This window comes from Leucoraja erinacea, chromosome 12 (genome assembly GCF_028641065.1).
Source record: "Leucoraja erinacea ecotype New England chromosome 12, Leri_hhj_1, whole genome shotgun sequence".
NCBI classification, from domain to species: Eukaryota; Metazoa; Chordata; class Chondrichthyes; order Rajiformes; family Rajidae; genus Leucoraja; species Leucoraja erinaceus.
Genome location: NC_073388.1, coordinates 46296151 through 46320175, shown reverse-complemented (window position 1 = coordinate 46320175; position 24025 = coordinate 46296151). Strand labels below are relative to the sequence as shown.

The 24025-nt window shown below is 46.9% G+C and overlaps 1 protein-coding gene across 1 annotated transcript; it reads right to left on the bottom strand.

Moving 5' to 3' along the window:
- Positions 1-1734: 1734 nt before the first annotated feature.
- Positions 1735-23085, bottom strand: slc25a43 (solute carrier family 25 member 43). The gene is made up of 5 exons (XM_055644046.1): positions 21978-23085; positions 13250-13491; positions 9137-9309; positions 8222-8356; positions 1735-2666 (listed from the first exon to the last, which is right to left on the bottom strand). The coding sequence occupies exons 1-5, from the start codon at positions 22247-22249 to the stop codon at positions 2448-2450; spliced, it is 1041 nt and encodes a 346-aa protein (XP_055500021.1). The 5' UTR covers positions 22250-23085; the 3' UTR covers positions 1735-2447.
- Positions 23086-24025: the final 940 nt, after the last annotated feature.

Genomic DNA, 24025 nt, shown 5'->3' with positions numbered 1-24025 from the left:
GGATGTCTCAATTATAATCATGTATTGTCTTTCTGCTGACTGGTTAGTTTTTAAGCTTAAAAGCTTTACACTGTACCTCGGTACACATGACAATAAACCAAACTAAACTCAGCATGCACGCCCCCAAGCCTTCTGAAATCTCTCTCTCATTCAACCTTTCTTAAAACCCCCTCTTTCAGGCTTAATCTTAATGTTGTCTGGTGGGTCTTGGCAACCAGTTTAAAGTTCAAATGAAGTGTCTTGGCCAACTTTATTTACAATAAAAAAGACTGCTAATAAATATGTTGTTGCTGTGACGGATAATAAATAGGTTAGAAATTAAGTTTTTTTTTTAATGTCGGGTCATAAAGTGCATTCTAATATCCAGAATACTATAGAAAAAATAATCACCTTCAGGTTTTAGTTTAGTTTAGAGATAAAACATGGAAACAGACCCTCCAGCCCTCCAAGTCTGTGCCAACCAGCCTATACACTGGTATAACTATACACTGTACATTAGCGCTATCCTGCACACTAGGGACAATTTACAATCTTTAGCAAAGCCAATTGACCTACAATTGACCTACAAACAACAATACAGGGCGGAGGTGCAGAACCTGGCGGACTGGTGCACACGCAACAACTTGTCACTAAACACCTCCAAGACCAAGGAGCTGATTACTGACTTCAGGAGGTCCCATAATGGAGAATACGCCCCAATCTCCATCTACGGGGAAAGTGTGGAGAGAGTGTCCAGCTTTAAGTTTCTGGGCACTCACATTTCAGAGGACCTCACATGGTCCACCAACATCGCTGCGCTGGTCAAGAAGGCACAGCAACGGCTGTTCTTCCTGAGGACATTCAAAAAGACTGGTCTGCCCCAACAGCTGCTGACAACCTTCTACCGCTGCACCACAGAGAGCATATTAACGTATGGCATCTCTGTGTGGTATCTCAGCTGCACGGAGGCGGAGAGGAGAGCTCTTCAGCGCGTCGTCCACAGAGCGCAGAGGATCATTGGGACACAGCTACCAGCCTTGGAGGGCATCTACCACACACGGTGCCTCAGGAAGGCCGTCAGCATCCATAAAGACTCCTCACACCCCTGTAACGGACTGTTCGAACTACTTCCTTCCGGCAGACGTTACAAGGCCTTCTACGCCCGAACCTCCAGACTCAGAAACAGCTTTATTCCCAGAGCTATAGCGGCTCTGAACCGGCCCGGCTGAGTGTCCCCCATCCCCCCTGGACTGTCTCCCTCAGATGGGCACGTCACACAGCTTATTTATTTATTTTAATTTTTTGACATCGGTTGGAAGCTGCATACTAAATCTCGTTGCACTGATGTGCAATGACAATAAAAGATATTATTATTATTATTATTATTATTACCTGTACGTCTTTGGAATGTGGGAGGAAACCGGAGCATCCAGGGAAAACCCACACGGTCACGGGGAGAACGTACAAACTCCATACAGACAGCATCCATGGTCAGGATCGAACCCGGGTCTCTGGTGCTGTAAGGCAGCAACTCTACTGCTGCGCCACCGTGCCGCCCCAGTTCGTATCAGTCTCGGTGTTACTGTGTCACTGCACCGCTATCCTTTATCCCTTAGCCCAACTGGTAAAGCATACTTTTAGATGTTCTCCCAGGATTGTAAGTAGGTAACGTTCCACACTCAGGGTTGTGTTTGCCCATGGCCTCACCTCCTCACTTTCTTTCTTTGGTTCAGGCATTCATTTTCTCTTTGGAAGATCTTTGGCGTATTTTATTAGGGCAAAGGCACAATATAAAATGAAAGCTTTTGAACCAGAGCCTTACAGATAATGTCCCTGTCTTGCACATTCAGACTATTATGGTTCTACATTGCCATTGGTTACTTTACCCAGGTCTATGGGTGGGTGCAGTCAGCAGCCACAGATCGCACTCCACCAATCATTAAACAAAGGTACAGATCCTGGCATTAGTCACCACAGTAATGGGTTTGCCCAACTCCACATGCTGACCAAGTTGCCGAGCTGAGCTCGTCCCACTTGCCTGCATTTGGGCCCCATCTCCCTCTTTAGACTGTGCAAATGCCCCCTCTTCCTCTGGCAGCTCATTCCATACGCCAGCCACCGTCTGTGGGAAAAACCTACCCCTCAGGTCGCTTTTAAATCATTCCCCCGCACGCCTTAAAACGTGGAAACCAATTTTGCATTTCGGAAATCAAATTAATTCTAGGAGAAGCTATCAATGTTTGAGACTGCAGGGTATTTGATGGTAATGCTGGGCTGTCCTGTTTGTTAAATAACAGGCGTAAATCACCTCGAGAAGGGGAGCCTCCCCTTTGCTATTAACTGATCAACGTTTTGTGTAAAATGCAGCTTGAGCTATTGAGAGAGACGGGATCTTTTTGCCCTCCCGGGGGCAGTCTGTGATTGAGGTTGCTAGGGGCCTGTCACAGGTCCTCACAGTCGGGTCTCTCTCAGCCCCACCACTTGTTGCCGATCGAGGGTCGGCCCGTCTCGAAGCTCTTTCCCCCGATCAACCCCTTCAGTTCCTGCAGCTCATCGGCCCTCAGGCTCTGGTCGACTCCTGGGCTGAGCCGGTAGCTCAGTGGCGACACGATGTAGCCGTTCCTGTACAGGCAGGCCCGCTTACAGAACTCAAAGGTGCTGAACATCAAACCATAGTAGGGAACAATCTGAAAATTAAATCAGAGCATTGGTTACAAGAGGCAGACAAAACGACAAAGGATTTACTGCACTGCACATCTCCCTCTCTGCTCCACCTATTGCACTCGAGTTTGACTTGATTGTTTCTAATAGATATTATTTGATCAGATTGTTTAACCTCTTCACTGTACCTCGTTACATGTGACAATAATAAACCTAAACTTATTGTGGAAGGAAACGGGAGTTTCCGGTGGAATCCCACACAGTAACAAGAACCAAGAATGTGGCACAGTTTAATTTAGTTTAGAAACAGTGTGGAAACAGGTCCTTCAGCCCACAACGTCCACACCGACCAGCGATCAGCTACTGTACTCAACTTTGACTTGATTGTTTTTATATCTATCTATATATATATAAAACTGTGTGTGTGTCTGGCTGTGTGGGTTTCTGACTTGTGGCTGCCAGCCTTTGATTCGTTGCCACAACAATACCCGATCCACAAACACCCTGATTTTTTTCCATTTCGGTAGAGATTTCACTTTTCATTCCAAGTGTCCACTCCTCATTAAATTTCGTCGTCTTTATGTACACATTTTTAATAAAATCCTTCTCCCCCCCCCCCCCCCCCCCTCCCCACTCACTAATTTTGTCGCCTCCTGCTGGCCAGCGACCATAACGGCTGCTGGCGCCCGCATCTCGCCTCAAAGACGCCATTTAAAAACAGCCGCACTGCTGATTCCTGATCCACTTGAGTTGGAGGACCACGTCTCCCGTGGGGGCTACGGGTAGGGAACGGCTGCGTTGGGGGAGCAGTTTGCACTTGGTCTAGTATAATATAATCTAATGTGATTGTTTAGAATGCCAAACAAATCTGTTCACTGTACCTCGTTACATGTGACAACAATAAACGTAACGCTAAAGATGATATGTTTGTCCAATAAATGTACTTGACACTCAAGCATTTTACCCACCCTGTCCAATAGAGAGGGAGCTCTAACAGATAGAATATAAAGCAATAAAATGGAGGGGCAAGGAACTGCAGATGCGACATTACAAACAAAAAAAAAAGACACAAAGTGCTGGAGTAATTCAGCAGGTCGGGCAGCATCTCTGGAGATCATGGGCAGATGACGTTTTGGGTCGGGACCCTTCTTCAAACTGATATAAAGATTATAAAGTAAGTCAATCCTAACTGCGTGAGTGTAGAAAGGAGAGCTGCTGGTCTTCGAGCTGGGATTAGAAAGAGGTTTCATGTGCAGATAATACAGGTAAAGCTTTTGATCTGTGGCTGTTTGTAGCAGCTGTCGCCTGAACGCTTTTGCCAGCACTTGGTGTCATTTAGTGAATATTATCATCAAATATGCCATCCTAATACATGCCAGCTCGTCTCTGGCAGTGACCCGACTGATCTGGCCCTGTGGATTCCCAGTAGGCCCCGATAAGGTTGTGCAAAGACACAAAAGTGCTGGAGTATTTGTTTAAGAAAGAACTGCAGATGCAGGAAAAATCGAAGGCAGACAAAAAAAATGCAGGAAAAGCTCAGCGGGTGAGGCAGCATCTACTGAGAGAAGGAATAGGTAACGTTTCAGGTCGAGACCCTCCATCAGACTGATGGAGTAACTACTGGAGTAACTCAGTGGGTGTGGCAGCATCTCTGGAGATCATGGATTGGTGACGTTTTGGGAACCCTTCTTCAGACTGATTAGAAACATAGAAACATAGAAAATAGGTGCAGGAGGAGGCCATTCGGCCCTTCGAGCCAGCACCGCCATTCATTGCAATCATGGCTGATCGTCCCCAATCAACAAACCCGTGCCTGCCTTCTCCCCATATCCCTTGACTCCACTAGCCCCTAGAGTTCAATCTAACTCTCTCTTAAATCCATCCAGTGATTTGGCCTCCCCTGCCCTGTGGCAGGGAATTCCACAAAATCACAACTCTCTGGGTGAAAATGTTTTTCTCACCCCAGTCTTAAATGGACCTCCCCTTTATTCTAAGACTGTGGCCCCTGGTTCTGGACTCGCCCAACATTGGGATCATTTTTCCTGCATCTATCTTGTCCAGTCCTTTTATAATTTTATATGTTTCTATAAGATCCCCCTCATCCTTCTAAACTCCAGTGAATACAAGCCTAGTCTTTTCAATCTGTCCTCATATGACAGTCCCGCATTCCCAGGGATCAATCTCGTGAACCTACGCTGCACTGCCTCAATCACAAGGATGTCCTTCCTCAAATTAGGAGACCAAAACTGTACGCAATACTCTGGATATGGTCTTACCAGAGCCCTATACAACTGCAGAAGAACCTCTCTACTCCTATACTGAAATCCTCTTGTTATGAAGGCCGACATTCCATTGGCTTTCTTCACTGCCTGCTGTACCTGCACGCCAACTTTCAGTGACTGGTGTACAAGGACACCCAGGTCTCGCTGTACCTCCCCCTTACCTAACCTAACCCCATTGAGATAATAATCTGCCCCCTTGTTTTTGCCACCAAAGTGGATAACCTCACATTTATCTATATTATACTGCATATGCCACGCATCTACCCACTCACTCAACCTGTCCAGGTCACCCTGCAACTTCCTAACATCCTGTTCACAGTTCACACTGCCACCCAGCTTTGTGTCATCTGCAAACTTGCTAGTGTTGCTCCTAATTCCCTCTTCCAAATCATTAATATATATGGTAAACAGTTGCAGCCCCAACATCGAGCCTTGCGGCACTCCACTCGCCACTGCCTGCCATTCTGAATAGGACCCGTTCACTCCTACTCTTTGCTTCCTGCCTGCCAACCAATTTTCTATCCACGTTAACACCCTACCAACCAATACCATGTGCTCTAATTTTAGTCACCAGTCTCCCGTGCGGGACCTTATCAAAGGCTCTCTGAAAGTCTAGATACACTACATCCACTGGTACCTCTTCACCCTCAAAAAATTCCAGAAGATTAGTCAAGCATGATTTCCCCTTCATAAATCCATGCTGACTCGGACTAATCCTTTTACTGTTATCCAAATGCCCCATTATTACCTCTTTAATAATTGACTCCAGCATTTTTCCTACCACCGGTCAGGCTAACTGGTCTGTAATTCCCCGTTTTCTCTCTCGCTTCTTTCTTGAAAAGTGGGATAACGTTAGCTATCCTCCAATCCATAGGAACTGATCTGAATCTATTGAACATTGGAAAATGATCGCCAATGCGTCCACTATTTCTAGAGCCACCTCCCTGTGGACCCTGGGATGCAGACCATCAGGCCCCGGTGATTTATCATCCTTCAGTCCCATTAGCCTACCCAATACTATTTCTCGCCTAATGAAAATTTCTTTCAGTTCCTCGACCCCCTTAGATCCTCTGTCCTCCAGTACTTCTGGGAGATTGTTTGTGTCTTCCTTAGTGAAGACAGATCTGAAGTACCTGTTCAACTCTTGTGGTAGAGGGGAGAAAGATGGAAAAATTGTGGGGGGTGGGACAAAACCAGGCGAGCGATTGGTGGATACAGGTGAGTGGGGTTTATTTGGCAGATGGGTGGACAAAGGCTGGCGAGGCAAAGGAGACAGAAAGGTGCCAGATAAGGAGAGAAGAGGGGTGAAAAGTGAAGTCAGAGAGAGGGATATAGGTGGATGAGGATGTGGGGAAAGGGGCCGAGATAGTCAGATAAATGGGTGTGCATTAGAATGGGATACAAGGAAAAGCGGGGGGACGGGGAAAGCGAGGGTATTATCTAAAACTGGAGAACTCAATGTCCGTACAATTGTGTTGTAAGCTCCCCAAGCGGAATATGAGGTGCTGTCCCTCCAGTTTGCTTGTGACCTCACTCTGACAGTGGAGGAGGCCCAGGACAGTGAGGTCAGAATGGGAATAAGAAGGGGAGTTAAGATGGTTGTGGATAAAGCCAAGAATAAAGCTGTATAGTTGCGGTAGATATTGGATAACAGTTCAAAGTATTTTTATTATTCCTCTCCCAGCTGACGTGGGTTCTGGAGTAATGCCAACATTTATTATCCATCTATAAAGGGTAGTGACTCATCTTCCTCAATTCTTGCAGGTTGTGTGTTGAAATCACTGTGTGTGTTATAATATATCAACATGGTGGCAATGTATTCCTCAGATTTAACATCCTCGGAGTAACAAAAATCCTTCTCATCTCCTTTCTCAAAGAATATCCTTTCATTCCGAACCTGTGCCCTCTGGTCCTTGATTCTCCCACTGGTGGAAACATCCTCTCCACATCCACTCTATCCAGGCCTTTCATTATTCGGTGACTTTCAATGAGGTTCCCTCTCATCCTTCCAAACTCTAGCGAGTACAAGCCCAGTGCCATCAAACGCTCATCATATGTTAACTCAATCATTCCTGGGATCATTCTCGTAAACCTCCTCTGGACCCTCTCCAGCACCAGCACATCTTTCCTCAGGAATGGGGCCGAAAACTGCTCACAAAACTCCAAATGCGGCCTGACCAGTGCCTTATAAAACCTCAGCATTACATCCCCGTTTTTATATTCTAGTTCTCTCTAAATAAATGCTGGCATTGCATTCGCCTTCCTTGCTACCAACTCAATTTGCAAATTAACTTTTTGAGAATCCTCTATCAGCATTCCCAAGGCCCTTTGCACCTCTATTTTGTAGGTTATGATGCTGGTTTAGAGGACAGTTCAAGGCGACCACATTGCTGGCGTCTCACAGAGGCCAGATCGGATAAGGAATGACGATCTTCCTCTCTGAAGGACACTCGGCAACCAGTTAGCATTTCACTACGGGCTGAAACTAACATAATCGCCATTACCCAGGCAAGCGTATTATTGCAGATTAGTTAATTAACGGAATTAATCTTCCTCAGCTACTGTGGTGAGATTTGTACTCACGTTCAGTAAATGGACTACAGGCAGCACGGTGGCACAGCAGTAGAGTTGCTGCCTAACAGCGCCGGAGTCCCGGGTTCCATCCTAACTATAGGTGCTGTCTGTACGGAGTTTGTACGTGCTCCCCGTGATATTGTGGGTTTTCCCTGGGTGCTCTAGTTTCCTCCCACACTCCAAAGACATACAGGTTTGTTGGTAAATTGTCCCTAGTGTGTAGGATAGTGGTAGTGTTCGGGATGATCGCTGGTCGGCGCGGACTCAATGGGCCGAAGGGCCTGTTTCCACGCTGTATCTGAAGAGTCTAAAAGTAAACTATCACTTGCCAGGCTTTATCCAACCCCACCTCTGAAGAAGGGTCCTGACCCAAAACATCGGCTATCCCTGTCCTCCACAAATGCTGCCTGCCCCGCTGAGTTACTCCAACACTTTGCGTGTTGTGCAAGATTCTCGTATCAGCCGTTCCTTGTGTCTACCAATACTACCCTCTGTATTCCTCCATTATAAAACAAACCATTTCAAATAATAGCAAATCACTTTATAATTATTGCACAGTTGTTCCTCTGGAAGAAAACCTTTTGATGTTACTGCTCTGTAGTCTGTGGTTGAGCACACACACACAAACCCAGGTCAATGTGGAGCCTGCAACACAAGAGATCCATTTCTCCAGCTACTGCATCTACCCATCCAGAGGCTGTTGCTTTTACACAGGCGGTGTTTACCTTCAGTATATTGGCAGTAAGTCCGTTCCATAGACTTAGAAAACCCTTTGTCTTCACAATCTGCTTGAAGCAGTCCACGACTCCAGTGAAATGCACATCTACACCTCCGTAGTGAGGAAGCAGAGGACTCTGTGCCTACGGAAGAAGAGAATGGGTTCAGATATTGAAATTTAAAAAAACAATTAATCTTCTCTGCACCTTTGCCAGCTTAATGACATCCTTCCTACAGCAGGGTGATCTAAACTGAACATAATACTCCAAATGCATGGAATATGTCTTGTATAATGGTGGCACAGCGGTAGAGTTGCTGCCTCACAGCACCAGGGACCCAGGTTTGATCCTGACTACAGGTGCTTGTCTGTACAGAGTTTGCATGTTCTCCCCATGACCTGTGTGCATTTTCTCCACAATCACCGGTTTCCTCCCACACTCTCAAGCCGCACAGGTTTTATAGGTTAATTGACTGGGTGTGATTGTAAATTATCCCCAGTGTGTGTAGGATGGTGTTGGTGTGCGGGGATCGCTGGTCGGCGCCGACTCGCTGCTGTATCTCTCTACTAAATTAAACTGTAACATAATGTCTCAACTTCCATAATAGCCTGACTGATGAAGGCCAATGTACCAAAAGCCTCCTTGACCACCATGTAACTGTACTCCTAAATCACTCCACTCTACAAGCTGAATCATGTCTACTGTCTGAAGAAGGGTTTCGACCCGAAACATCACCTATTCCTTTGCTCCATAGATGCTGCCTTACCCGCTGAGTTTCTCCAGCATTTTTGTCTACCTGCTCTACAATACTCCCCAGGGCCCTGCCATTAAGGGGAACATCACAGTGGTATTCCACTGGGATGGGTTCTGGTAGAGTTCAGAGCAACACACACGAGTGCCGGGTGGATCACGGGCAAGGCTCACCTGCATCTTCCTCTTCACAGTTTCGAAGGGGAAGGAGAGAGTCTGGGCAACACCAGCTGCCAAGCAACCATTGGCAAAGTTCTGCAGCGGTGTGAGCTTCACACTGGGCTTATTCCAGAGTTTATCCAGGTTAATGTAGACTAAAAAAGAGCCAGCAGAGAAAGGTACTGCACCTGGAAAAGGAAAGACAGGAATTAAACCTTAACAGCAGGTTCTCTAGCGAATGATACACAATGTCCTTAAATCCAATATCGACATCCAAGTGGAAAGAATTAGCCGATGTTTCACCAAATGTTGTATTCTGGAAGTTTGAGCGGCAAGAGGAGAAAAGAATGCCCCCTGTCCCACTTAGGAAACCTGAACAGAAACCTCTGGAGACTTTGTGCCCCACCCAAGGTTTCCGTGCGGTTCCCGGAGGTTTTTGGCAGTCTCCCTACCTGCTTCCACTTCCTGAAACCTCCGGCAACCACCTGCAACCTCCGGGAACCGCACGGGAACCTTGGGTGGGGCGCAAAGTCTCCAGAGGTTTCCGTTCAGGTTTCCTAAGTGGGACAGGGGCATAAGTCTCCAGACTGGGGATTGAACCGGCCACTTGAGATGGATTCTGTGTAATCCGCACCTTGGCAAAGTGCAGGGAACCAGAGTCTGGGCTGATCCATATTCCCCATTGTGGTGGATGCACAGAGCTAAACTTTGGTCAGAGCACCATCTGCTGGCAGCCACAGGTACTGCCACTGATCCACTTTGCGCAGTTTAGATCAGAGAAACAGCATAGAAACAGGCTGTTCAGCCCTCCAAATCCATGCCAAATATTGGTCACCCGTTCACATTAGCCTTATGTTATCTCACCATCTCATCCGCTTCCTACACACTAGAGACAATTTACAGAAGGTCAAATAATCTACAAATCCACATGTCTTTGGGATGTGGGAGGAAACTGGAGCACCCAGAGAAAAATCCATGCGGTCTCAGGGAGAACGTGCAGACTCCACGCAGGCAACCCCGAAGTCAGGATCAAACCTGGGTCTCTAGTGCCGTGAGGTAGCAGCTCTACCAGCTGCACCACTGAGTCACCCTGTACAATGAGGCCTCACTGGACCTCTCCCACCCTAACTGAGAATATGTTTCCAACCTTCTCACCCACAACCCTGCATCTTAGAGACAATTTAGAGGGGCCAATAAACTTACAAATCTACACGTTTATGGGACTTAGGAGGAAACCAGAGCACCACGAGGAAAGCCAGTTACGGAGAGAATGTGCAAACTGTGTACAGACAGCACCCATGGTCAGGATCGAACCTGGGTCTCTGGTGCTGTGACCCTGTGAGGCAACAGTTGGTAGAGCTGCTTAAAACTTTGTTGCGATTAATGTTCCTTCCCTCTCGTCAATTATATCTCCGTCCTTTACAGAAGCTCCCTGCACACTATTTGTCATTTCACTCAGTAACCTGGTGCCAAGCTTCCCCATGCACATTGCACAACTTGCATGTGGATAATAGGGCATCGTGACCTAAAAGCATACGCTGACATCAATGACAGCAAGCCACAGAAGGAGATACTAGGCCAGATTAACTTTTGTTAAAGAGGCGAGTTTTAAGGTACATACAGAAGGAGGTGAGAGAGGCACAGGGGTTTAGGAAGGCACAATTACTAAAACATTTAACTATGGACCATTGGCTCTCAGCAGCCAAAAGCACAGCCCACAATGGTGGGTGAAGGGAGTGGGTAACTATGAAACAGCCTGAAATGGAGCAATGCAGAGCATTACTAACGATATTGGTTCATGATTGTCACGAGTTACAGTGAAAAACTGACAGAGCTGCTTCCTTGCAACATCAGACACCCAGGTTCAATCCTGATCTTGGGTACTGTCTGTGCGGAGTTTGCACGTTATCCTTGTGGCTGTGCGAGTTTCCTTTGGATGCTCCATTTTTCTTCCATATCCCAAAGGCGTGCGGGTTTGTAGGTTAATTGGCCTTGGTAAATTGCCCCGAGTGTGTTGGGAATGGATGAGAAAGTGGTTTAACATAGAACTAGTGTGAATGGGTGATTGGTGGTTGGCATGGACTCGGTGGACTGAAGAGCCTGTTTCTAAGCTGTATCATTCGATTCCATTTAAAAGAAAACGCTGTTTTGCACGCTATCCAGGGAGATGGTACCACACACGGGTCAATAGTGCAATAGAGAAAATAAACAGAGTGCAGATTGCAGTGTTACAGCTACAGAGAAAGTGCAGATAAAATAGAAAGTTCCACACAGCAATGAGGTGCATTGGAAGATTGGGAATACACCCGTAGCATATGAAAGGCCTGCTCATGAGTTTCATAACAGCAGGGAAGAAGCTGTATTTCAATCTGGTTGTACATAAAGAATATGTTTCTGCGTGAAATGAACTGCGGGAAAGGAACCAGATATACTGGTTCATACCGAAGATGATAAAGTAATTCAGAGGGTCAGGCAGCATCTCTGGAGAAAAAGGATGGGTGACTTTTCGGGTCGGGACCCTTCTTTAGATCGCCCCCAAATATCACCCATCCTTTCTCACCAGAGATTGTACCTGACCCGCTGAGTTACTCCAGCACTTTGTGTCTGTCTGAGGATATGCTTCTTCCAGCCCTCTGATATTTGGTTTCTGAACAGCACCTTCTAAAAGCTCGGGTACTGTCAGATTCACCCGTAACTCATTGTGGAGATTGGACATTGTCTCTGGAACTGATGTGCTACAATGCTGGGAGCTATATTCTGCACTCTGTATCTTTGCTCTATGTATTGAACTCTATGGCTTGGCTGTATGCATGTATGTATGTATGTATGTATGTATGTATGTATGTATGTATGTATGTATATGTCAAATACTGAGTTAATTGTACGCCATGCAAAATGAAGCATTTTACTGTACCTCAGTACACGAGACAATGATCAACCTAGACCAAATGTTTAGAGGGAACAGTGTCAGTGCAATAGATCACCATCACAAAGCTACCAAACCTACTTAGGTACACAAAAAAGCTGGAGAAACTCAGCGGGTGCAGCGAAGGAAATAGGCGACGTTTTGGGCCGAAACCCTTCTTCAGATTGATGGGGGGTGGGGGGGAGAAGGAAGGAAAAAGGGAGGAGGAGGAGCCCGAGGGCGGGGGGATGGGAGGAGACAATCTCGAGGGTTAAGGGAGGGGAGGAGACAGCAAGGGCTAGCAAAACTGGGAGAATTCAACGTTCATGCCATCCGGACGCAAGCAACCCAGGCGGAATATGAGGTACTGTTCCTCCAATTTCCGGTGTTGCTCACTCTGGCAATGGAGGAGACCTAGAGAGGTCGGATTGGGAATGGGAGGGGGAGTTGAAGTGCTGAGCCACCGGGAGTTCAGGTAGGTTATTGCGGACTGAGCGGAGGTGTTCGGTGAAACGATCGCCCAACCTCCGCTTAGTCGCCCCGATGTAAATCAGCTGACATCTAGAGCAGCGGATGCAGTAGATGAGATTGGAGGAGATACAGGTGAACCTTTGTCGCACCTGGAACGACTGCTTGGGTCCTTGAATGGAGTCGAGGGGGGAGGTGAAGGGACAGGTGTTGCATTTCTTGCGGTTGCAAACCTACTTATCCTTGGAAGGTACACAAAAATGCTGGAGAAACTCAACAGGTGCAGCAGCATCTATGGAGCGAAGGAAATAGGCAACGTTTCGGCCCGAAACATTACCTATTTCCTTCGCTCCATAGATGCTGTTGCACCCGCTGAGTCTCTCCAGCATTTTTGTGTACCTTCGATTTTCCAGCATCTGCAATTCCTTCTTAAACTACCTCTCCTTGGGATACTCGGATACAGCTACACTTGGCCAGGCCGACACTGCAACGCCACTAGGACAACGGGCCTTCATGGTCAGGTTAAGAACTCTACACCAGTAACAAAATGGTGCCAAATCTGGGGACTGTATACTGTCTCGGTGAAAAAACTTGTACTGTATCTGAGAATGCTTATCTAAGATGCATCCAAGTGCTAATGCAAGGAGATACTTGTTCTGATCTGCATACAAAAATGTATTTCACTAAACCTCGTTACATGTTACAAATAAAGTGCCATGGAGTCATTGAACAAGTGTAATTGTTCAGCAACCTACCCAGTATTGAGAGTGAAGCCCCACGGTAAAGAGCCGGGAACCCCTCGCTGGTGTAGATGGTGAGGAGAGCGTGGAGGATGCCTCTGTAGGTGGGAGCCGTGCTGTTCTGAACAATCAGCCTGGTCTCGATCAGTTCGGTCGGGTAGGTGAGGAGAGCGGCCACGATACCCGCCAGGCTCCCGGCCACAATGGCGCCACAATGGGAGATGTGGCCCAAGTCATCCATGAACAGGTACACAAACCTGGGAAACAGACAGGGAACATCTGAAGACAGGCTGGAATCACAGTCACCTTTTTAGTTCAAGAGTTCAAGAGAGTTTATTGTCATGCGTCCCAGATGGGACAATTAAATTCTTGCTTTGCTTCTGCACAACAGAATATTGTAGGCATAAATAAATACAGAACAGATCAGTGTGTCCATATACCATTGAATATATATATATATATACACACACACATAAATAAGCATATAAAGTGCCATAGGCTATTAAAGTTCAGATTTTTGTTTGAGTTGAGTTTAATAGTCTGATGATGCTGCCAGCCTCTTTGAGGCAGCGACTGCGGTAGATCCCCTCGATGGTAGGGAGGTCAGAGCCGATGATGGACTGGGCAGCGTTTACAATCTTTTGTAGTCTTTTCCGCTCCTGGGCGCTCAAGTTGCCGAACCAAGCCACGATGCAACCGGTCAGCATGCTCTCCACTGTGCACCTGTAGAAGTTAGAGAGAGTCCTCCTCGACAAACCAACTCTCCGTAATCTTCTCAGGAAGTAGAGGCGCTGATGTGCTTTCTTTATAATTGCATCAGTGTTCTGGGACCAGGAAAGATAGTTCAGAGATGCAGCGTGGAAACAGGCCCTTTAGTCCAGTGAGTTCACATCCTTCAGCCCACTGAGGCCACGCCAACAGTGATCCCCAACACTAACACTATCCTACACACTAGGGACAATTTACTACCAAGCAATTAGCTTGCAAACCTGTACGTCCTTGGAGTGTGGGAGGAAACTGGAGACCCCGGAGAAAACGCACGCAGGTCACAGGGTGACTCCATACAGTCAGCACCCGTAGTCAGGATTGAACCCGGGTATCTGGTGCTGTGAGGCAGAAACTCTACCGCTGTGCCACCATGCCGACCCGCGTAACCTGCCGCTTTAATGTCCAAAGTTAGGCATTCCATTTAACATAACTCTCTCAATCAGCAGAGTCACTCACTCACATCTGCTGGGTTTCAGGACCTAAGTTACAGAGAAAGGTTGAACAAGATAGGTCTTTATTCTTTGCAGCGCAGAAGGTTAAGGGGGGACTTGATAGAGGTCTTTAAAATGATGAGAGGGATAGACAGAGTTGACGTGGATAAGCTTTTTCCATTGATAGTAGGGAAGATTCAAACAAGAGGACATGATTTGAGAATTAAGGGACAAAAGTTTAGGGGTAACATGAGGGGGAACATCTTAACTCAGAGAGTGGTAGCTGTGTGGAATGAGCTTCCAGTGGATGTGGTGGAGGCAGGTTCGATTTTATCATTTAAAAATAAATTGGATAGGTATATGGACGGGAAAGGAATGGAGGGTTATGGTCTGAGTGCAAGTAGATGGGACTAGGTGAGAGTAAGTGTTCGGCATGGACTAGAAGGGCCGAGATGGCCCGTTTCCGTGCTGTTATTGTTATATGGGTATATGGTTAATGCTGCCCCGATCTCGTCATCTGGGTATCACCCGGTGTCTTGTAAGTGTGAGGTTGTACAAAGTTCAATACAAATAATGCATTACCAATCTAGTATTGGAAGCTAAGCGGAGACCTGGCAGAAGTATATACAATTATGAGGCATAGATAGGGTGGACAGTCAGAACATATTGCCCACGGTGGAAGTATCCAATACTAGAGGGCATAGCTATTGGACAAGAGGCGAAAGCTTAATTTTCAAATACATCTGGATCCTTTGAAACACCAATAGCCCTTGACTGCCGCCAAAGTTTGGTGACCTTAGTTACGGGGAGGGATTGATTGTTTTACTTGTGGAAAAGAGGCTGGGTGGAATTGTCCAACACTAGATGCCTTGGCTGCAAGGTGAGATGGGTAAACTTTAATGGAGATGTGTGGGAGCATTTTATTTTTACACAGAGAATGGTGGGGCCTGGAATACATTGCCAGGGGAGGTTAAGGCAGATACAATGAGGCTTCTTCTTCTTGCATATGGCGTGCACAGCCTAAAGTTGTAGGACAACTTGTGCTATTTGATCTTATTTGATTGTGCACACCAGGTTGATTGCATTCGTCGAAACAGGGCGGAACACGTGAAGGTTGCAATCTCCCACCCCACAATGAGGCTTTTAGATAGGCATATGGCAGTGTGGGGAATAGTGAGATATGGATCACATGCAGGCAGAGGAGATTATTTTAACTTGGCATCATGTTGGGCAAGGACTGTGGGCAAAGGGGCCTGCTCCTGTGCTGTACTGTTTTATATTTGGTGGTAATTGTCGTGAAAGGGCAAACACAACAGGTGTAAAATCTCCTTCATAAAAGGGACGGAAATAGATCAACCTCTCGTGGATGCGATGCAGTGTCATTTGCTCATCCCCAAATCACCGCTGCAACTCTGCACCCGTGCAGCAGAGACCAGAGATGCGCATTAGACTATAAGGCTGTTGACAGACACAAAATGCTGGAGTAACTCAGTGGGACAGGCAGCATCTCTGCAGAGAAGAAATGGGTGATGTTTCGGGTCGAGACCCTCCTTCAGACTGGTCAGGGAAAAGGGAAATGAGAAATGAGAGATATAGACGATAATGTGGAGAGGTAAAGAACAATGAATGAAAGATGAGCAAAAAAAAAAGTTACGATGATAAAGGAAGCAGACCATTGTTAGCTGTTCGTTAGGAAAACGATAAACGACTTAAACTGGTGCGACTGGGGGGTGGGGGGGGGGGGGGGGGGGGGGGGGGGGGGGGGGGGGGGGGTAGTGAGGGATGGATTGCTGGGGTTACTTGGTTAATGAAATCAATATTCATATCACTGGGTAAGTTGCCCAAGCAAAATATGAGATGCTGCTCCTCCAATTTGCTTTAGCCTTTGTCTGACAATGGAGGAGACCTTGGACTGAAAGGTCTGTGTGGGAATGGGAAGGAGAATTAAAGTGTTTAGCAACCAGGAAATCAGGTAGGATCAGACAGGCAGAGCAAAGGTGAAACGATCACCCAGTCTACATCTGGTCTCGCCAATGTATAAGAGTCCACATTTATGAGCAACCTATACAGTAGATGTCGGAGGAGGTGCAACCGTGAACCTCTGCCTTACTCCTTGTGAAAAGGACTGCCTCCCGCGGATCCTTCTCCCTGGACAGACCTCAAGCCCCCTCAGGTATAGCCTCGCATGCCACTATACCTTACAATGTCCGCCCCATGCCTCGCCTGTCAAGCCACACGCAAAACTCCCTCAACTGCCAATAATATTCCACCCGCAGCCCCCATTGCATCGCCCGCCTCTTTAAAATTCCCATCCAAAGGAGGAAACGCACCCGCTCTGGCCGGCTGGTCAGAATTGTGAAATAGTGTTGTAGTGTGTTCGTAGCGCATGAAGTGGCCCTGTATTTACCTGCCATGCTTTTGTATCGCTGAACTTTAACCTTGACCTCCCGTATTGACCACCACTCCGCAAGTCTCCAGAATTGTAGTGTCCCCCACCTCTAGCTCGCTCTCAAGCTCCAGTGATGACACGGACAGCTACAGCCCTTAACAGTTCTGAGCAGACTTGTGTGTGTGCAGTAGTCCATTTACAGGTACATCACCCCTCCTCTGCAAAAATGTGCTGAAAGGAAGTGCAGATGCTGGTTTACACCAAAGATAGACATAAAATGCTGAAGTTACCCAGTGGGACAGGCAGCATCTCTGGAGAAAAGTACTAGGTGACGTTTTGGATCGGAACCCTTCTTCAGGTCATAGTGAGTCAGAAGAAGGGTTCCGTCCCAAAACGTCACCTATTCCTTTTCTCCAGAGATGCTGCCTGACCCGCTGAGTTACCCCAGCAGTTTGTGTCTATCCCCTCCTCTGATACTTTGCTTTGTCCACAACTCAAATCAGTACAACATACAATTCATGACTAAAGATGGAAAACAATTAATTATATTACAGCAGCACCATGCATAAAAGGCACATGTTGAAAACAGCTAGTTACAAAGCAGATTTTACTCTGGTACAAAGACCCATACAAATGTATTTTTCTCTTGCAAACGTATTAAAATATTCCAAAAATGCTCAGATCCAATATCAGAAAGATACCAAATGGACACAATCCTGACACAAAATATTGCTTCAGCAAAGAAAACATTGTAGCAAACATGCCTCGTGCCAATTAGTAACAAAATAGAGTCAAAACTGACTGTATATAATCTAATCAAACTATGTCGGATTATCAAATGGTTGGATGTATTTGGTCAATTCAGTTATTCATTCCTTTCCTAAATGCCATCTGGATTTGCTGCAAATCCTCTCTTTAGTTTACTTTAGTTTAGAGATACAGCATCCAAACAGGCCCTTCAGTCCACCAGCAATTCCCAGACACCAGTTCTACCCTATACAATGGGACAATTTACAGAAGCCAATTAACCTACAAACCCGCACGTCTTTTGGAATGTGGGAGGAAGCTGGAGCACCCGGAGAAAACCCAGGCGGTCACAGGAAGAACGTACAAATGCCGTACAGACTGCACCCATAGTCAGGATCGAACCCGGGTCTCTGGCGCAGTGAGGCTGCAACGCTACCATTGCACCACTGTGCCGCTGTTCGGGGCCCTTGGTGATGGCAATTTATGCGACCTGCCTCCTGTGTGAGATTACCATGTGTACTTGGAGATTCAACTGCACCAGTGTCGTTTCATTTCAGCATTAACAGAATTTAAAATTGTGCTGCTTCACTAAAGGGTAATTCCCCAGTTGCTTTTCATCCTTCCCGTACCATGATTCCCTTGCCAGTACCCTGACACCCAGGTTGTGACCCCACCTGATCCTCTGACCCCACCCCACGTGACCAAACCCACCTCTTTGCCAAGCAACACTGCATCAAATCGTGCTCGGTAAGTGGCCCAATCATCCTTCCCCCCCCCCCCCCCCCCCCCCTCCCTATGTCGATCCTTGGCCATCATGCCACTCCTCAGTTTTCCTCCAGTTAGGCCGAGTCTTGCTCCCTTCTCCTCGTTTCCCCATCCCATCTCGCTGCGTGGGTCCACTCCCTTCCCGCCTGCTGGCCTTAGCACAAGGTTCAAAGTCTCTCCTTCAACCACAAGCAAGCCAGTTCATTGGCTATATTTAAGAGTGAGTTAGATGTGGCCCTTGTGGCTAATGGGAACGGGGGTATGGAGAGAAGGTAGGTACAGGATACTGAGTTGGATGATCAGCCATGATCATCTTGAATGGTGGTGCAGGAGTAGGCCATTCGGCCCTTCGAGCCTGCACCACCATTTAATATGATCATATTGAATGGTGGTGCAGGGCATATTGAATGGTGGTGCTCGAAGGGCTGAATGGCCTACTCCTGCACCAATTTTCTATGTTTCTAAGGTCTTGATTGGGGAATCCCAAACATTTCCTTTGGACTTTAGAGATACAGGGCAGAAACAGGCCCTTTGGCCCACTGAGTCCCTGCAGACCAGCGACTACCCCATACACCAGCACTATCACACACACTAGGGATCATTCACCATTTTTACCGATTAGCCAATGAACCTACAAACCTGATACGTGTTTAACACAATGAAAAGGTTAAATGCTTTTAAATGTACGAAGGATACATGGTGGAATGCTTGACTAGGCTGTGGCTTTTATTCCTTCTCAAGCAGGCTTTCTCCAATGGAAGAGTACCAGTTGGTGGGAGAGAGAGACAGGCCCAGGTTTGTCTCAGGTTGATGTATATTGAGACAATGACCAGTGCCATTGAAATGTGTCTACCAATTGAGAAGAGAGACAAGCTCATACTCGTCCTGTAGTGATGTATATTGGCTGCATCTTGTGACCATGACCAACATCTTTGGAATGTGATTGAGTGACACGCAGTATAAAACACCGTGCAATTCTTTGTCCATTGAAGTGGTGGCACGGGGAAGTCAAGTGTCTTTTGCTTACTTGACTGGTGTATCCCTGTCACTTCCCCCAGCTGATGATCAGTAAAGCTTGAGTTGGTTTACCTAACGTTTTTGCGAGTTGTCTGTTTTTAAAGTAGTGAACCTTATCAACATTAGGGACAATTTACCGAAGCCGATTAACCCACAAATCTGCACCTCTTTGGAATGTGGGAGGAAACCAAAGCATCCAGAGAAAACCCATGTTGCCACAGGGAGAACGTGCAAACTCCGTACTGACAGCACCCGTTGTCATGGTGGAACCCGGGTTTCTGGCGCCGTAAGGCAGCAACTCTACTGCTGCTCCACTGTGCCGCCTAAGGAACTATATCCAATTTTACAAGATCTAAATCGGTTGGGAAGGTGGAACAAGAAATGGCAAATGGAATTTAAGTCTGACAAGTGTGAGGTGGTGCATGGTGGGGTGTCAAACTAGGGCAGGACTTGCACCGTAAATGGTAAAGCCCCGAGGACTGTTGTGCACTGAGAAATCTAGAAGTACAAGTGCATGGTTCCTTGAACGTGGTGAGTCAGTGGAAAGGGGGTTGAAGAAGGGATTGGGAAGGGTGTGGAGTACAACAATTGAGACATCATGGTGTAGCTGTACAAATCTTTGATGAGACAACACGGAACACTGTGTGTATTTATGGTGGCCCAGCTCCAGGAAGGATGTTATTGGGTTGGTAAGGGGTGCAGTAGAGAATGTAAACTGGCCTTACATGCTTGAGTTATAGGGAGGTTTCACGGCAGTCGGGTCACGACCCATGACCCGTACTGTTGCTACGCTACGCCAAGTGGAGTACACGCGATGAACTGCAGGTAAGCACTGAGCATTGTTTCCAGCGTAGCGGGCCCGTTAAAACCCGCTGAAATTGTCAATTTTTGCGCTGTAAATAGTTATGGAAATCGGGATAAGCGTGAGAGACATTTAGCCTACTTCAGAATTCCAAAAGTGAGGAGAAATGACGGTCGATAGAAGCGAGAGCTTAAGGGACAACAACAGCCAGAGTGCATTTGGCCTCTTGCTCACTGCATGTCATCAACAGTAAGGCATTATTTGTGTTTTTTCTTGATTCCTTTGGCATCTAAAAAGCTTCAGAAGTGATAAATCCGGCTGTAAAATTTGAAAATCGCCCATGGTTCTCAAGTGGGTTTTTACATACAAAAGGAAAATGCCTCTGAAGCAAAATTTACAGCCAGATTTATCACCTGAAACTTTTTAGATACCAAAGGAATCAAGAAAAAACACAAATAATGCCTTACTGTTGATGAAATGCAGTGAGCAAATGCGATAATTCCCAATATTTTCAATTTTCGATATCTGCACGGCCAATGTTCGCCAAGCACTTTAGCTGTTGTTGTCCCTTCAGCTCTTGCTTCTCTTTACCTTCATTTCGCTTCACTTTTGGAATTCTGAAGTTGGGTACATGTCTCTCACGCTTACCACAATTTTCCACAATTTTTTACAGCGCAAAAATTCAACATCTTGATGTTTTTTAACAGGTAGGAAAGTACACGTTTCGTGTATCAACAACATATAACGGAAGCTGCTATGTCCTCCAGATGGATTGAGCGGCTCCGTGCGTCAAGCCCTATGACCCAGTGACCTTACGTGCAACCCCCTCTATAGGGAGAGGTGGGACAGGCTGGGACGTTTTTGTCTGTGGAGCATTGGAGGCTAAGGGTGATCTTATTGAGGTGTAAAAGATCATGGGGGGGTGCGTGGATTAAGTGCATGCGCAAGATCTTTTTCATAGAGGATTCCAAAACTAGAGGACACAGGCTTAAGGTGAAGTAAGGGCTTAGAGGCAGAGATTTAAAGCGGGAGCTTAAGGGGAACCTTTCCACTCAAGAGGGCAATCTGCATCTAGAATGAGTTGCCAGAGGAAGTTATAGAATGCAGTACCACTTTGAAAAGATATTTAGCGAGAAATATGGAAAGTAAGGGCTTAGAGGCATGTGGGGCAATGCAGACAAATGGGACTAGCCCAATATACTTGTCTGAAGAAGGATTTCGACCGGAAACGTCGCCTATTCCTTCTCTCCAGCATTTTTTTTGTCTACTTTCTATTTTTCCAGCAACTAACGTTCCTTCTTAAACATGCCAACTTGATCGGCCGGTCAAGGGCCTGTTTCCGTGCTGTAGGGCTCTGACTTTATAATCTAGTCCACATCGCAACCATTTTTGCACTGTTGTTTTGCTGGATAAATGGTGGCACCCGGAAGCTCTCGGATTACACCTTGTCAGTGTCGGCTGACCAGCGGTCGGTTGAGGATTGGCTACAAGCGAAGGCGTGATCACCCGGTGCCCGAGTCATTAAATCCATGACCGCTTGTAACCCGCAGTTGCAACCTGAAACCCGCTCAAATTAAAAAAAAACCAACCACCATATCCTGTAGTCTTAACCTCCCAGTTACTTTAAAAAAAGGCTAATTTAAAAAATATATATAAATATAAATTGTTGCCAAAAGTGGCACAAATGTATCCAATTGCAATTGTGATAATTGGATACTAACAGGTCCTTTGATGAAGCGGGGGTCCCGCGTTGAGGAACCTTTGCTACAGTTGTATCGATACATATTTCCAGGTGAAATTCACACGCAGGCGGGCGTTACTTACTTGTGGAAAGCTGACAGCTGAGTGGCGTTGTACGGGAACAGGCGCAGGCAGGCGATACAGTTCCCCTTCCACAGAGCCCGCGGCCCTTCGGCCTCGCACAGTAGCTGGAAAGTCCTGATGAAGCCTTTCTTGGCGTGGAAGGTGCCCACTTGGCTCAGTACCTTCACCACATCGAGCGGGCAAGTTAGCGAGCGGCTCAGGACCCCGGCCGCTGCCCCGCACCCTAGGCTTTGACTGTAGGTGATCCTGGGGTCGCGTTTGATCGCCGACATCCTCCCGGCCCGGCCCGGCCTGGCTTGGACTGTCTTGCCGGGGAGTGCAGGCTCTGACGAGAGAGCAGTGGGGGCCGGACTAGTCGTGCTGTACAGATGTTAAACTCCAGGGCTGAACATTACATCATTTGTGCGTGTCAGAGCGATGATTCCGATCTGACCTCGGCTGTAGAACGGCGACTAGTTTATCACCGCACGTAGCAGGACAATCTGTCCCTGTTTTCTCTTCCCTACTCCAATCACTCTGAAGATTCACAGACACAAAATGCTGGAGTAACTCAGTGGGACAGGCAGCACCTCTGACTGGAATAGGTGACGTTTCGGTTCGACACCCTTCTTCAGACTGAGAGTCAGGGGAGAGGGAAACGAGAGATGTGGAAGGGTTAGGTGTGAAAACGACAGATCAAAGGGGACGAGGTTTAACGAAAATGTAGAAAAGATAATTGTTAGCTAGGGAAAGTTGACAACGAGGCGTACAATGCAAAATGTAAACGGGACAGTCAGACTGGTTGGAGAAGTGGGATGAGGGAGGGATGGAGAGAGAGGGGAAGCAAGGGTTACTTGAAGAAGGGGTCCGATCCCAAACCTCATCTATTCCTTTTTCTCCAGAGATGCTGCCCGACCCGCCGAGTTACTCCAGAATTTTGTGTCTATCTTCGGTATAAACCAAGTTCCTTCCTACACAACCTGAAGAAGGGTCCCAACCCTACACATTGTCAAGAGATGTTGCCTGACCTGCTGAGTTATTCCACCACTTTGTCTCATTTTGTCCCTGCAATATGCCATCACTGACCCCCACAGTCAAGACTGTTTTATTGTCATAAGTACTGAAACGAACAATGGAATTCTTTATTGCAACATCGTAACAAGTCCGTAAACAAAGTACTCATAGATCATGTAATAAACTAAAACAAAAATCAATAATTATTTTAAAAAAAAAACAATATTAGTACAAAAAAAAGTCCAAGTTGTTAGTGTTTAGAAATACAGTGGAAACGGGCTATTTGGCCCACGGAGCTTTCCCACTGCTATTGATCACCCGTGCACCAGTTCCACATTGAATGAATGAATCAATTTATTGGCCAAGTATATTCACATACTAGGAATTTGCCTTAGTGCTCTGCCCGCAAGTGACAGAATGACATACAGCGACAGTTAGGAATGACACATAAAACATTAAACATTAATAATAAAACATTATCGATTAAACATCTGAATTAACCGCCGACCCGCGGCCTACTACCAACCGTGGGCGCGGCGGGGACTTACCATCCGTAGTGGGATCCCTCGCCGGGGACCCCTGGAGAGGAGCTCCGACCGCTGGCCCTGCTGGCTGCGGTACTTCTGGCTGCGGTGCGGCGGAGACTTTAGATTTTTGACCGCCGGCCTGCGGTCTACACCATCTTGAAGCCGCGGTCCCTGGTGGGGAAGCACAGATTCAGGACTTACCTGGACTTACCTTGTCTGCATATCTGGACACCCGCAGCGGCGACTGCAGAGGGTTGTGGTCCCGACCACAGGGGAAAATGGAGGAGGACTGACCAAACTTTGTGCCTTCCACCACAGTGATGAATGGATGTTTGTGTTAAAATTTTATTGTGTAACTAGACTAAGTGGGACCCGTTGGGTCCCATGTTCACATGGGAGGGCTGGTCCCCCGACGCAATACTCCACCTCTCCACCAATTCCAATATTGGTGGCCAGTGGGGGGGGGGGGGGGGGGGGGGATTTCTGGAGTGCTGGTATGGGTTCTTGGGGTGGCAGCTCAGTCCCTCA

Bases quoted from the DNA above. Each gene is read 5' to 3' on its own strand.
- slc25a43 (XM_055644046.1), bottom strand. From the start codon at position 22,249: ATGTCGGCGATCAAACGCGACCCCAGGATCACCTACAGTCAAAGCCTA. The intron at 9,310-13,249 runs GTAGGTTGCTGA...TTCCTTTTCCAG, and splicing joins GGCTTCACTCTCAATACTGG to GTGCAGTACCTTTCTCTGCT. The intron at 8,357-9,136 runs GTGAGCCTTGCC...CTTCTTCCGTAG, and splicing joins CTGTGAAGAGGAAGATGCAG to GCACAGAGTCCTCTGCTTCC.